The 16,330-nt window shown below is 36.0% G+C and overlaps 1 protein-coding gene across 6 annotated transcripts in view; it reads right to left on the bottom strand.

Annotated features, from left to right (window-relative positions):
* SHPRH (SNF2 histone linker PHD RING helicase) overlaps positions 1-16,330 on the bottom strand; it is a 57,742-nt gene that overhangs the window by 14,860 nt on the left and 26,552 nt on the right. For all 6 annotated transcript variants that reach the window (XR_008576346.1, XR_008576347.1, XM_054820255.1 and 3 more), the window contains 9 exons: positions 15,361-15,449; positions 13,564-13,656; positions 10,671-10,778; positions 9,558-9,700; positions 6,490-6,663; positions 6,093-6,155; positions 4,721-4,946; positions 2,066-2,209; positions 670-771 (listed from right to left, as the gene is read on the bottom strand). Coding sequence is in view for 4 of the 6 variants with exons in the window: in XM_054820255.1 (XP_054676230.1) it covers positions 670-771; positions 2,066-2,209; positions 4,721-4,946; positions 6,093-6,155; positions 6,490-6,663; positions 9,558-9,700; positions 10,671-10,778; positions 13,564-13,656; positions 15,361-15,449 (1,142 nt within the window). In the remaining 2 variants the exon portion in view is untranslated. The remainder of the gene's footprint in view (positions 1-669; positions 772-2,065; positions 2,210-4,720; positions 4,947-6,092; positions 6,156-6,489; positions 6,664-9,557; positions 9,701-10,670; positions 10,779-13,563; positions 13,657-15,360; positions 15,450-16,330) is intronic.

Below are 16,330 nucleotides of genomic sequence, written 5' to 3'. Positions count from 1 at the left end.
TATCGTGAGGAGTTAAAAAAATATGTAATTTATGGTAAGTAAAAGGAGCATTGTTCATACTGCAGTCATTCAGATAGCATCTGCATCTCTACTACAGCTTTGAGAAATGCTGGTAAAATACAAGCTTCAAACAAGAAACTCCTCATTTTCTATCAGTTTCACATTGCTGTAAAAAGACTTAAGTATACTTAATCATGCTTAACTATGCTTAAGCATAATTGTACTTACTTGAACAGTATGATTAAAATAACTAACATACATGGGGTTTGTCTGCGGGTTTTTTTACACTTATTAAACCTACAGACCCGCTTGTCCTTCTGTTTTAAGATGGTAAGCTCTTTGTAAAATAGCAAGGGTATGTGAAGAGGTACATGATTTTACAAGGCTTCTACTAAATATGGCCCAGTTAGTTCTGATGAAAGTTTTAATCATATAAAGCTATGAACTAGTTTTAGAACCGTGTAATTAAGCAAATAGCCAAAATATATAATGTAATAAATAACTTTATGACTACGCCATAACACAAAGAACACTACACCGAATTTCAACATGTAATGAATCTTTACAAAAAATACATTTTCTTTAAAATCTAAGTTTTAAATAAAAATAATGGCACTAGGCAAACAGAGTACATCACTTTGGTAATGACCAAGGAACCATAAACCTTACTTTCTCCAGATTAGTGAGATACAGAAGTTGTCCTAATTTCTTTTGAAGCTGTGATTTGGCAACTGCCTTGTCATTCAAAAGTTTCACTCGATTTTGCTCTACCTATGGAAACAGTATTAAACACTTATTAAGAAAAGAAAAAAAATTGTTAAGTTTTACAATAAGGCTTAAATTCATTTTTTGGCAAAATTCAACTAAGTAATTTCCTGGGAACAGACAGAAGAACAGCTCGTGCTGTAAATTTAAGATGCACTTCTCCCCAAGCAAAATCAATTCTTTATTCCTTTCCTGTACCCAGTATGAACACAGCACTGCAAATGGGCTGAGACCCAGGAGGTATACAAATTTGCTCTTTATTGTTTTATTTGCATTATTGGTTCTTTCCAGGAAAAAAAAAAAAAACAATTTAAAATAACTTAATTTTTTAAAAGTTTCTTTCAAATTTCATTCAATTTATTATCTATCTTCTTACAGCCGAGTAGATCCTAGACTCTACTGCTGGTTCCAAAAACAATGTGTAAGAAAAAATTCATTACTTTCTTTATACTTCTTAGAAACTTTCACTGTTTATTCAACCTATACAAAGACAGAAACATCAAGGTGACCCCTTTTTAGATTACAGTTAGTAGTGGGGTAGTTATTAATACTGCAAAAAAGGCAAGCATACAAAGGATGAAGGCCAAAGTAATGGGTGTTTCTTTTATGCTTGCAAATACATACATAAATCTTAGGCTTTGTTAAGCAAAGTGCTCCATTGTAAAAATTGCTTTAATATGCAGATGAAATATCTATTTCCCTACAGAAGGAAAAGAAGCACTTTTATCTAACACTGAATCTCACTGAAAAAAGCACAAAATGTTTCTATTGAAAATGTATTTCTATGGGTGCTAAAAAAAATAATTAAGAGGTTAAATCAACCCAGCATTTTCTTTATGTTCATGAACAAAAAGTGTTTCAGAGGTGGCTCTGAAATTCCAAGATACTGAAAAAAGTTAGTCTTTTAGATTTTTACTGCTGTTTTTTAGGTCCTTGTGTAAAGTAGAAATACGGGGGAGAAATCAGTTCAACTTCATTTTCCACCAGCTTGGAAAACTGGGCAATCATAGAGAAAGGCCTCAGAGCCATTCACCTGCTGCTAGGAGGAGAGCAGTCTTTTGAAAACAGGCCACTCACAGTCAGAAGGTTAACAAAGATATATCAAAATAAGACTTACAAGCTCAAAAAGGCCCATACGCTGAATGTAGAAATAGATAGGAACTTTTACTCCACCAAGGTATTTGAAATGGAAACAGAGGCATATTATAGACCTTACATACAGATCTAGATACAGATTTTAATTTTGTAGGAGGTAGGTTTTCAGGAAAAACAAACATTTCTTTCCTGCCAAGTACTCTACCTCATGCGGTTCTATGATGTGGAGAACTGGTGGATTTGGTTTTGGCTCATCAGGATGACGCACTCTCAGACGTTCTGTAGCCATTGCCAGTTCATCAATAGCAGACACGTGATCCCTAAGTACCATCCAATATTCATGAAGTAACTGTAAGAAAATCCCAAACAAATTAGTAGCAGAATTGAGTTGAGTTCCCTTTATATGACGCTGCCATACAATGTATAATGTGAAAATCTTTTTGGAGTAAGGGATATTTCTTTACAGTAATTCAGCCAACAACAAATTATGAAGGAAAACAAACAGTATAGACATCATCTTGCCTGCTTAACAACTATAAATAGCTGTATCTCATTTATTTTACAATTATTTCTATTACAATAACTAACGTAACTAAAAGTTCAGAAACAAAATGCTTTACAAGACTAAGCAAATGCTGAATAAAATAAGGAAAAATGACTAAGCAATTTTAAACACCTAGCTATTATAATAATAAGACTGCTTCTTAAAAATGAAGTATGTTTTAAAAGAAATGTTAACAGTTTGAGTGGTCTTGATAAAGGCACAGACAAGCACAAGGTGAAGATAACATTAGGGTCAGTTCTCCCAAGAAAAAGTAAATTCTGGCTTTCTACAAAAGAAATGGCTACAAATGGAAGTATAGTATACATCTAAACTGACCTTCTTTTTAAATTACTGATAATACTGTAAAATATTTCTTCCCAAGCTTTCCACTATTTATGTATTTGATAAAAAATATCTTCAGTAATCTTAATGAACTGCTAATGCATTTTGTAAATGCCAAAAATCACTATTTGTTAATTTCTGATTTTTCAATTGTAAAGATATTTGTAAACAGTTGCTGGGGGGTGTGTACTGATTGCTTGGGGTTTTTCTTTTAGCTCAAGAAAGACTACTGAAGCATTTGTTTTGAGCTATGTCTAGATTACAAACATAACATTTCTGTGTATTAAACCTGGCAAACAGGGTAAGGACAGAGAATAAGCTGAAAGGAGCTTACTCCCCCAAAACTAAAGAAACTAAACTATAATTATGGAGACACTAAGCTAAAATTACTGTTGCTTAAAGAAAATTAAAAAAAAAAAAAAAAGAAGAGAAGAGCTTGATTTTGATTTAAGGGTTATTTTGCAGAGTGTCATCCCTGTATCTTGATGTAGATTAGAGTAGTATGGACAATTGAACCAGTATTTCCAAGTCTCAATAGATGGAATCATAACGGCACTATTTTCATTATCATTGGCATATTAGTCTCACCTTTTGCTTCCTAAAGTAGAAGGATGTGAAGAGGCTGTGTGCCCTTCTTGCAGCAGAAAATCCCCAACACATAGCAATGCCTTGCTAACTGGTTACCTTCTATCTCCTCCTTTAGTGACTGATACAAGCCGAGGACATAAAATAATGAAGCATGAGAACAGCTAGGGTCATTACTCTCCAATGTCTTGAGAGCAGCACAACTTTACTAGGTGTTTAACAACTTTAACTATCAGATACTTAAATGCTGACTGAGATGTCATTTTGTTTAAAAAGGTTTTGCACTGTGCTACACTGTAACCTAGTGATTTTTTTAAGGCAGCTCCAGATTAAGTCTCACTCCTAAGTAGCATCACCAATTTGAGGAGAGTAGGTGATCAGTAACCAAGTTTGCTAAAAACAAAGGCACTGAATTCCATTAGCTAATCTAAGATACATAAAGTAAATCACTCTCTAGACTATATTCTCTTCTTTATGTACTAAAGCTAATAACAAATGTTTAAATTCTTGGATAGCATACTTCTGCAAGAAGTATCTTTTCTTTTTCAAGGAAAAAGCAATTGAAGTGACAATTTCCTAGAATCATGAAACAGAAGGCCTGGGAGAAAGATTACAGGGGCAAAAACCTTTCAAGGAACAGGAATTTCCTCCAATGTCAAACCACATTAAAAAAAAAGTGTACAAAAGAGTCAATAAACCCGAAACTAGTGTACCAAGTGTGTTGTACTGAAGCTGAAGTCTGTGTTAATTAAAAATGAGAAGGAGAAGCATTCAATAGAAAATACTTTGGATTACACCTAAGATGTAAGACAGGATGAGACCCTTGTATGCAACAGCTCTTCCCCCTTCTCCATCACTGGTATGCATTCACTGCAAGGGAACACAGACACACAGGGATGCATGAAGAAAGCCACAGCATACTCCTGTAGTTCTCTCTGATCCAAACGACAGGAGACTAATTATTTCAGGTTACATTGTGTAGTAAACAAGATCCAGGAAATAAAGCATAGTGAAAGGACATCTGTAGCTAGCACAAGACTGAAGATAAACCAAATTACAGAATGGACCAACGTTCGATTTGCTGAGTCTTGCTACATTATGATTTAACTAAAGAGACAAATGCATTTAGTTATATCTGTATACTGTCTTAATAGATACAATTACATTACTTACTAATTTGCTTAGTAGCCAGTATAGCTTTTAGAAACTCCTAAATCATATATAAACCTTTTTAAATCAAAACCTGTAATAATCACTGTGGAAAATCTTTGTGTAGGCAAACTCTAATTTCAGGAATACAACTTAGATTTGTTCATATTCAGCTTAAATTTGTTTATATTACATTAAATGGACTACACAACTGTTTCATCACCATTTCATTTACTGTACCTTATATTCCTTTTTCCACGCTTCAAAGAGTTCCAAAAATATGCTGCCTTCTTCAGTTAGCTTAACATCCATTCGGTGAGCTTTGGCAAAGGAGAGAATAGCTTTCAAGGCACGTTCAGTTTCACTGGTCGCCCACAGTCCTCTACTTGTGGTGGGCAAACGGTCATCAACGAGCCCTTCTTCATCTTCTATCATCTCCTCAAATATTGCCATTTGGCCTTTAACACTTAAAAACAAACCCAACACAGTCCTTATCACTGATTTTGTACTTCCACATCCATTTCTACTTATTCATCATATATTTCAGCCTTCTAATATTTGATTAAAGGATAAAGTAAACCAAACAAATATAAACAGCTGTTTTATTACTTGATATCCCAAAAGCTTGATTTCAACACAGTGACCTTAGTACCAGCAATGGAATCACTATACAGGCCAGGTTGTCAGCTCAAAATTGTCAACAGTTTTTGTAAAAGCTTACTCATCTTAATTATATTTCAGTAGTTATTAATGATGTCACATTCATTTAAAAATTTGCAATTCTGACTTCAGAAAGAAGTCAGCAAGAGTTACAGTTCAACTCTGAGGCAAAATTTGCTGTGGATTGCAGTATTTAAGAACACTACAGCTTCCCAGTTCACTCCTTGACACACAATACTAATTTGGAAACACACTAACATTTCCTAATGATTCCAGCAATCATTAGGTAGCAGAATTTCCACTGGTAAAGACTGTTCAAAATGTTTTCTCAGTAACCTCAACATTTTTTAATCCAATTTTGACATTCTGAGGGATATGAGAGAAAAGAGTCAAAGAGAAAGCATGGGCTGCAAGAGGGCTGCAATCTGTGCCTCTCAGTACTGGCCATTATGCAGACTTCTCTTCTCACCATGTGCTGGTGCAACCCTTCTTTCAGCTCTCAGCTGCATTCATGTCTGAAATCTCTTCTCTCATTGTGGCTTTAGTCACATTTTGTTACTTTATGAATTATACAGAATTAAAAAAAAATATCTATGAACAAGTTTGGTATTATACCATTTGCAACTAGACTGCAAATAAATATTTGCACAAACAGGGATATGTGTTTAATTAGCATACTTGTTTCTGAACACTTCAACACTTCATTTCAAATGTATGGTCATATTACAGCAGCTTGAGAACAACTGGCATGTATTTGTTCCTTGTACACAACTTTTTCAAATGAAATCTACATAGACAATTAAACCTGACTAATAAAATTGCTATCAAGGCCACAAGCAAGACGTTGCTGTAATTTGTACATAAAGTTATTTCAGAAAACAAAGTAGAAAATATAAAACAATCCAACTTTCACTTTTTTAAAAATAGGAAGTTTACAAAGCTATGAACTTACGTATGAGAAAAGAGCTTTGACTCGTATTCTGTGAACAACTCATCAGCCTTACAAAAGACACAGCTGCAATACAGAAAATTGAGAACAGAAACACTCAGAATTTCACCAGAAACAAAAGTAATTCCTGTAACTCCCTATTCCAACATATAAAATCACACAAAGACCTTAAAACAAAAGAACAATTTAACAATCTTATGTATACTCGATATAACAACTGACAGGAAAAGATTTTGTAAGAATAAAATAAAATAAAAGTTCATAATTCTAACAAATGGATCTGTGATATCTGTATGCATACAAAAATTGAGTACAGAATAAAGACTTTAATCTCTTATTTCAAATGAAGGAAATTTTAGTAATACACTTCTGAAGTATATTATCTATTTTCAAGACATACTTGTTAAGTGGAAGTCTAACAGGTCGCAAATGGCAGACAGTGGCAGCCTCGATAACCTGCTTCGAAGGAGGGCCTTCTAAGTTTTTCACCGCTTCCCTTACAATCTTCTGGAACTTCTTCACTTCCTCCAGCTGGTTTGTGAGCAGGTATTGAAGGCCTCTGCAGTCACGGAATCTGATTTAAAGAAAAAAGGAACTAATTGCACACTGAGTCACCAAATCCAAACTTGATTCAGTATTTTGAAGTAGAAGAGAAATAGCTAAATAGCAATATAGGATAACACATGAAGTTCATATCATAAGCAAATGCTTATTACTACTACATGTAATGCTGTTAGAAATCACAGAATCATAGAATGGTTTGGGTTGGAAGGGACCATAAAGACCATCTAGTTCCACGCCCCCTGCCATGGGCAGGGACACCCTCCACTAGACCACGTTGATGCCTCGTATTTGTAGAGCAGAAAGACTCTTTCCAAGACTTGAGAGACGCCACTGACTATTAGTAGTCAACACCAACCTGCAACATTCGGGTCCACAATACAAGTCTACTAAAGGTTAACAACTGCACATACTTACAGTCTTATTTACATCTGTTGGCCAAACTGATTTTCAATGCACCTGTGCAATTCACAGCAGACATGCACCCATCAAAAATATACTGCATTTTGCAAGTTAGCTTTCAAAGTTAAAATTATTAAACAGACATGACAGTGAACTATTTTCCTAAAACCTTGCCGTCTTTCTTGATTGGAGTGGGAACGTGAACACCAGTTAAGCACTTCCCATATTGTGTTTTCCTGTGAGCAGATGTCTCTAGCTGAGAGTGCACCATTCATACAAGGTCTGGCATTTGAATACAAGACAGTGTATTACAAGACTGTGGTTCTACCCCATATGGAAATTTTGATCCAAAACATCTCTTTTGTGAAGTGTGAAAAGCACAGGTTTAACAACACTATTAAAGTTTGGCATTTAAAATTACCTACTTAAGCAATATGCATTTTAAAATAAAATAGACAAGTTTGCCTAACCAGGTAGTCTGAAAATACATGTAAATTGCAATCACAAGTCAGCCAGACAGCTTTTGAGTATCTCCGAGGATGGAGACTGCGCAAGCTCTCTGGGCAAATGCGCCAGCAGCTCATCACCCTCACAGTAAAAAAGTGTTTCCTGATGTCCAGAGGGAACCTGCTGTGTTTCAGTTTGTGCCCATTGCCTCTTGTGCTGTCACTGAGCACCGCTAAAAAAAAGCCTGGCTCCATCTCTTTTGCATCCTCCCTTTAGGTATCTACATACATTGAGAAGATCCCTCCTGAACTGCTGAACAGTCCCAGCTCTCTCAGCCTCTCCTTATATGAGAGTTGCTCCAGTCCTTTCATGATCTTCTTGGACCTTTGTTGGACTCTCCCTAATATGTCCATCTCTCTCCTGTACTGGAGAGTCTAGAACTGGACACAGAGTACTCCAGGTGTGGCCTCACCAGCGCTGAGTAGATGGAAAGGATCACCTCCCTCAACCCGCTGGCAATATTTTGTCTAATGCAGTCCAGAATACCATTAGCCTTCTTTGTCGCAAGGGCACATAGATGGCTTTTGGTCCACCAGAACCCCCAAGGTCCTTTTCTGCAAAGCTACTTTCCAGTTGGGCAGCCCCGATATCCATTTTGAACAGACAGAATTTCCTTCTTCCTTCTCAGCATAATTCTGAGTTTTGAAGAAGAGAGAGGTAGTTTTGTATCTTTATTTAGACTATTCAACAGAATTATGTTAAGTACTGAAAAGTAAAAAATCTGCTTACTTCCAGCAAGGGCAAGGAATTGTCACCTTTTAGGATCATAACAACAGAGTAGTCATAGTGGAGGATATGTCTTTATTTTTAATTAAAATCTGAGCATATTTTAAGTATTTAAATTTATACACACGCATTTTATACACATATTTGATATTTATATAGATAAGTATATGCATTTACATAAATCTATTTAGATATATTTTTATATATAATAAAAATCATGGATATAACTACAACATGATTCAGAAAGACTGTATTTAAGAGCATAAGGATTGTTTATATATCTGAGAAAATTGCCTGAAGTTAGGCAAACTGTGAGAGCATGCTCCTTCCTCTATCTCCTTTTTCTGTGATAAACTTAGAGCTGGAGCACAGAACATGCAAGACGAGGCTAAGACAAAAGTGTTTATTCAGCCTTAAAATGAGATCACTCAGCAGAGACCTTATTGCTTTCTACATCTATATAACTGGAAGGTACAGAGAAGACTGAGCCAAACTTTTCTGAAAGGTGCATGGTGAAAGGACAAGAGACAATGGACACAAGATGCAATACAGGAAATATTAACTAGATAGAAGGATTTTTAATTCCCCCCCCCCCCCCCCCCCCCCCCCCAAGTGTGTCAAACACTGGAACAGGCTTCACATAAAGGCTATGAAATCTCCCTCCTTGGAGATACCCTAAACTTAACAGGACAAATCCCTGTGCTACCTGATCAGGCTGAATCCCTGAGCATGGGCCTGGATCTAGAAGCTGGGGGTTGGTCTAGGTGACTTCCAGATGTCCCTTCCAATCAATTATTCTGTAATTGCATACAACAACAGTGGCACTGTTGTCTCTAACATGAAACCAAACCAAAATTCTTTGCTCAGAAAAACAGCGATGCTGTTTTATGCTGTTACACAAGGACTTCCTGATATTGTCTACTTTCCATTTAAGCAAGTCAGTTTCTTTTAGAGGTTAATTCAATTTTAATGCAAGAAATTTTGAATCTTTCTTGCTCAGCAGTTGCATGAGTATAGAAGACTGTAAAACCACAGTAGATAATACAAAGGAACATTTAAAAGAATGCTTGTCTAGGAGAAAATTGTAATTCTCTTGCTTTTCTTTCCAAGTCTGCTATCTAGTTACGTTTTTTGGGGGACTGTTTTTGAGACTTAATTGAAGCCCAGATGCTCTGAAGCAAAAATGCCTGCTATTTAATTGCAGCACAAACTGGTAAGAGGACTTGAGCAGACTTAACTGTACTCATTAGCTTATTTTAGCTATTCTCTTACTTCTCTGCCATGGAGAGTTTATTAGTCTGCTGTTTGTAGTTGCTGGTTATTTCATTTTGCACACGTTGAACAAGCTCCTCATCAATGGCATACTGTATAGCTGTCTGGATGACATCCAACCACCAAGGAGAACCTGAATGTATCTGTATGCAAAAGAACAGATTTATCCATGAACATTCAACAAACCACCAATTTACTCATTGCAGCAGAGGTTTATACTGCTCTTTAGGCCACACTCAAACACAGGCTGGTAAATTCCACGGGAAGTAGAAGATGAGAGTATGTTAAAAAAAATAATAACCCTTTCCTGTTTAAGTGAATACACAATTAAGACATTCTTTACATTGCCATCTACTTCCACACCTTCAAGTTGCTTCAGTAGAGTCAGATTCACCGAGGCCATCTACACAGAATAGCCACATCAAGATATCGTAATCCCAAAGTTACTTCTTTCTCTCTCTCTCAAAAAGAGATGAAAGGATCATTTAACCAGAGAAAGGAAGCTCTCTGGGAAATTAACAGAGCAACACTGAAATGACCTTATAATTTTAAAAGGTGAAAGACGACGCAGAATTTACTTCCTTGTGTGCCATTTGCCCCCATTTCTTTATTATTTCTTTACTATTATGCAAGTGACAAGCAGCATTTCAACTCAGGTGTTCATCAATTCATTAAGGGTTTGCACTTTTCCATGAAACCTGCATTAAACACAATTATGCCTTAAGGACAATGACTAAACACACATCAAAGAACACTTCCTTTGAAAGTAACTGAAATACTATCTGATACACCACAGAAATGTTTAAAGGCCAAAATCTATCACTTATTTACCTAAATTACAGGTGAAGCACAGTTAATATAGAAATCAAGTATGTACTTCTGGTTTTAGTCATCTGTCTATCAAGTACTATGTGCCTCAAAGTGGGGACCACAGAATATGTTTTGGGCTGTGTGTGTGCATATGCGTGTGCAGACACTGCCGAAGTCCCATTCCAAATACGCCTTCAAAGAACTGCTAGAGAAAATAAATATCTGGAGTTCTGGATAAACAGGTGAAAATCATATTTAAAAACATTTGAAAATTCAGAGACTATATATGTAAGAGCTACCCACCTTTCTCTGGAGCTCCCGAATGGTCTGAAGAACTGGCTGTAAGGCCTGATGGGCTTCTGCAACTTCTGCATTGGATTTACTCATATAATGCTGTCGTAGTTGTTCTGCCTGTATGGAAATAAGAATTTAAGTTATGCACAAATCATATTTATGAGGAATAATTGAAAAGGTAAAAACTCCCCAGCTACTATAATGTTTTCAAATGGTTAGCTACCTACATGCCACCCACTTTCATTTGTAAGCAATATTTAGCTTTTTTTTTTTCCTCTAGCATCTAGCATTTATTAGTAAGCCCAAAAACATCTGAGAAGCCAAATGACTACAAAGATGCTAACTATGCAATTTTGCATTTGGACAAGCTCGAACAACACAATAGGAATACACTGCATTACAAAGAAGAACTGAAGTTTAACTCATAATTCTTACTTCTCTGTACATTAAAATATATTGTGTTGAATAAGCAAACAATAAAAAGATCCTAGAATAATCTGAAAACAGGACAATTTAACTAACCTACCTATAAAACTTATCCATAAAATAACAAGATAGATCTAAATTTCATTATTTTCAGGGCATCAGATATAATTTTTTTAAAAAAATTATGTCTGACAGTGAAAACCCCTCTTGCTACGCAGGTGTCCCCACAATATAATCAGTACCAGTTTATTTGGTATTTTAAAATATGAACAAATAACTTACCTTTATTTTATGCATTTTACAGTGTGTTTAAGTCTTTCTTCTTTTTGTTTGCTACTATCAAGATAATTATATTATTGTTATAGATGGAGATCAGTTTACCAGGAGTGGACAGGACTCTCGGGTATTTGAATGAGACAGTAGCAAAAGATAGCTATGAAAAACAATCCCTGCTTCAAATTTACAAGCAAAATACAAATTTTTGGATCCTTCTCTTTACAGTATGTCAGGAGAAGGTGATATAAAAAAGTGGCTAGAGTTACAGGTAAATAAAAAATGGGCAGTATTTCTATAAAGGCAGGTAGGAACTTCTTTAAATATTTAAGAGAACAAGTCTAATTAAAACAGAATAAAATGCATAGAATTTGCATAAAAATGAAAAAATATCACAAGATCTCTAAATAATAAGACAGATACCGATCACTACCACAAACTGGAGAGACTAAAAGAACTGGGCTTGTCCAGCTTGGAGAAGAAAGGCTTAGAGAGTACAAAACAGTAGCCTTCCAGCAGCCGGAAGGAAATCACTTTACTGAAACACATGGCAAGTGAACAAGTGACAATGGCTATAAATTGGAATGGAAGGTTCTATGTGAATTTTTTTCCCCACTATGAGGATTATGAAGCACTGGAACAGGTTGCTTAGATAAGCTGTGAAATCTCTTTCCTTGGAGGTTTTAACAGTCCAATTGGATAAAGCCCTGAGCTACCTGGTCAGAAATCCGTGCTGACCCTGCTCTGAGGGGGAGGTTCAACTAGAGACCTCCCAAGGTTCTTTCCAACCCAAATGATGCCACAAGAACGATGTTCTTTTGCAAATGTGGTCCATGTGTCCACTACGAGTAACCAGTGGGGAACAGTGATCCCAGCTATCTTACCAAGTATTTCCCCAGCTAAGATTAAGGATGTAGATAAACAGGCTTATGCACACAGGAAGTAACACACAGTGACTTGCTCATCTGGCCAAAGATGGTCAACTTTTCTAGATGTTTAGGCCGTACAAGAGTGACGGGCAAACCAGCTGCTGTAGGGCATGAGAACAATGTAAGTAATAAAGGGAGAGCCTGGATAGATACCACTGGCAAGCTTTAGGCTATGAAGAACACTGCAAATCAGGACCTTCTCAAGAAGGTTTCAAAGAAGGTATTATGAGTACCACACAAAGGACCAAGAAAAGAGGTAGAAAAACAGCTTCAAAGCATGATTGAGAAGATGCATTAGACAGTAGTAGCTTATATTTACTAGGACATGGGGAAGCATTTTGAAATGCAGGGCACCTATGCAAGAAAAAAATTTTACCTAGAGAAGACACTATTATCTGCAGTTAAAATGAGAAAATCTATAGAAAATGGGAAGAAATAAAGGACTCAAATAATCCAGGATGATGCATTCTTTATCAATAACATCTAAGTAAGTTATTTCCACAAGAATAATTGTGGAGGTGGGGAAATAACATTTTATAGATAAAAATTACTAGAACTTCCACAAAACACACTCACAACATAAGAGATCACCAAGCATTCAGAACAGCAGCATTTTACTGGACATTTCTGCTCTCATGTCACACAATAAACAACTCTTGATTTTACTAACCTGAAAGGAAATGTACATACTTAATTTGAAAGCTATTTAATGTTATTTCTTTAATTAGAGAAAATAGTGAAGGATAATGTTTTGGGTCTGGCTGAGATGGAGTTAATTTTCTCCATAGCACCCCTCCTAGTGCTCTGTATTGGTAGCCAGCAAGGTGTTGATAACACACCAGTGTTGTGGCTACTGCTGAGCAGCGCTGGCACAGCACCAAGACTGTCTCTCCAACTTTCCTCCCCTCACCAGTAGGCTGGGGCTGGGCAAGATATTGGGAGGAGAAACAGCCAGGGCAGCTGACCCAAACTGACCAAAGCAATATTCTACACCATATGACGTCTGCTCAGCTATAAAAGCTGAAAAAGTGTGGGGGAGGGGGGATTGTTGCTCCTTTGCTTCCATGTGCGGCCTTTTGCTTTTGCTTTATTAAATTGCCTTATCTTGACCTATGAGGTTTTTTCCATCTTACTTTCTCCCTCCTGTCCAGCTGAGGAGGGGAGTGACAGAACAGCTTTGGTGGGCACCTGGTGTCCAGCAAAGGTCAACACACCACAGATAAATAAAAAGATCCTCTTCAAAATGTATTTATATAAAAATGAACAATGTTTACCTCTTCTGCAAGTCGACTGTCACGCAAAGTTGGGGGAATTCCTGGGTGCTTTGCCAACAACAATTCCATCAGATTATGTGTAGAATGAAGTCTCTAAATACACAAAGTCAACAGCAATCACGAAAAAAATATATTGCAACATCTGTGACAGAAAAAGCTTTACCAGCAATGAAAGCTTACAGCAAGAAATTAGTATTAAAATTAGTTTTGGTTTTTTTCCCTCTGTTAATCTAGAAGTATTCTATAAAGAAAATAAACATTCTTTTCCTCATTTTACTGAGGTAGGAAATGAAACATTAAAAAGATCTTCTTCAACACCTCAAAAGCAAAGCAGCAGGCAAGTTTGATACAGAGTCATCAGACTGTGTCCCATACTCACCCTCCTAATTAAAACGGCCCTTGACTACTATGGAAAACAAATTATTTATCTCAGAGTACATTCTTTTATAATATTATGAAAGATATTTACAAGGAGACAATTGATTTAGCCTATCTAAAGCAAAAAAGTATAAGGAAAAAACAAGCTCCCAAGAGCTTCAGCAATTTTTCACATTTTTTACTTTTCTGCAATAAAGGATGACTAAATAAAACATGATCTTTTTGTTTATTTTTAGGGAAAATAAACTTGATTGTTAATACAAGGCAACTCTATTCCTTTTCCCTAGGTTCATGCTACGTATCCCAAACCAGACCCCTAATATTATGCTGCTTGCATATCTCCCACAAACTCATACAAATAACCTCTACTATCATGAACTTGTGACTTGTGCCCTTCTTACCTTCTGGATTCACTTCACCTTTGCACTATTACTATCTCAGCCACTGAAAAGCACTGGCCAGCAGTGATTTGCCATTATCTTAAAGAGCTAAGCCTACGCAACTGGGAAGTACTCAACAGAAGTTGAGTTTTATTACACAAAGGCAATATCAGCCAGCTTAATTAATATCAGCTTAACTAATCTTGTTATCAGTAGCTTAACAGGTTTATGTGATATGGCTATGCTAAGTGAAAAAAGTCTCTGGATGTCACAAATGAGAAGGAAGGATCAAAGAAGCACAACTGAGCCATCAGATGACCACATGCAAGATAATAAAACAATAACTTTGTGAAGCAAGCAAAGTAAAGAAATAGACAAGTGATCACTTCTTATTTATCTGTCATTAGCAATTTAAATATCTTGTTATGCTTAAGAGAATTGTGGTCAATTTAGAAGCGATATTTCTTGAAGAAATATAAAGATGTTACTTAGAGAACAATTGCATTTTTACTATGAAAATATATTCCTTTTTTAATATAATATTCAAAAAGTATTAATATATTGCCTGAAGAGAAAATTAACTTTGATTCTTTTTCTTTTCAGTGAACATCTTCTTCAGTGCAACAGTTTTATTCTTATCTATCATTTGACACATTAATATAATTCTCAATGCAAACTCAGCATCCTGTATTTGCAAGATGCAATACAGTACCATTAATGGAAGCAGTCACAGTAACATACACAAGTCTAGGAATTCAGCTTGTTAATTTAATGCAGAACAGCAGGTGGAGATCACACACTGCTTCTGGGATATCATGGAGATTCACAAGCAAAAGTTTTTAGAAATACAGCAGCTATTTAAAAAGGAATTGAGAGGGTCACTGGACAGATTCCTATCTAAAGACTGTGATAATGACATCAGGTTGAAAGAGTCATTCAGCACACCACTGGAAGGAAGAAAAGACTGACCTGTTAAATTAAATCTAAAGTATTTCAGTTTTTAACTACATCTCTTTACATTTGAATGCTCATCACTCACTTGCAAGGAATCTGTTTTGAGCTTTTCTTTGTGCTCTTCAGATGATCGTAACACTTCTCTGTACAACTCTGCAGCCAATGCATACTCTCCTGAATTAAAAAAAAGAGAGTAACAAAAACATACACATATTGTGTTGGTTTTAAATATACAAGCAGCCATGACTGGCCATCACTTTAACATAATACGATGTTTTCAGAGAGGCTGTATAACATCTGCTTGTCTTCAAGCAAATCTTCCCTATTCCACCCCCTCCCCCCCCCCCAAAAAAAAAAACAAACCCAACAACAAACAAATCCAACAACTGGTAAAAGAGAGTATTATGTTTTACAAAGACTAAGCAGTTTCCAAATTAAATATCTTGTGACTGCAAGATCTGCAGACTTCTTGATCTTAGAATATATATTCACAGTTGCATAAGTCCAAAAAATCTCACATTGCACTAAAAAAAAAAAAAAAATCTACAACTCACTGCAGTGATGCATTACTAAATTCACACTGCAAACACATTATTCACTCTTCCAGTGAAAACAATGAAAGTCATGTCATACTTCAGAAATGCAGAAATGATTAAATACATGCAGGGAACATAACTACTGATGTGAGCTGCTAACATCACAATCACTTCTCAGAAAACAGATTATATAAATTAAAAAAGAAATACAAAATTGAAGGTGCATATGGAAAAGCAGCAAAAAAAATATTATTTTCTCAACTGACGGAAATTGACCTAGCCAGTAATAGTCTTAGAAGACACTTAAAACATGGTTAAGTACAGGGACATGAAATTAATATAGACAGATAACAAACAGAAATCATCTTCCTATATATCTGGAAGTGTAGCAACCCTATTTCAATCAGATTTGTTGCTTCATACATTGAAACAGTTGCCAGCTGTAGGGGAGTAGTCCTGCAATATACTGTTGCCATTACTAGTAACAGGCCAAAAGCTATGTACTGAACTTGCGAGGCC

This window comes from Grus americana, chromosome 3, assembly GCF_028858705.1.
Source record: "Grus americana isolate bGruAme1 chromosome 3, bGruAme1.mat, whole genome shotgun sequence".
Taxonomy (NCBI): Eukaryota; Metazoa; Chordata; class Aves; order Gruiformes; family Gruidae; genus Grus; species Grus americana.
The sequence above is the reverse complement of the archived record's forward strand: the minus strand, read 5'-3'. Positions and strand labels throughout refer to the sequence as shown.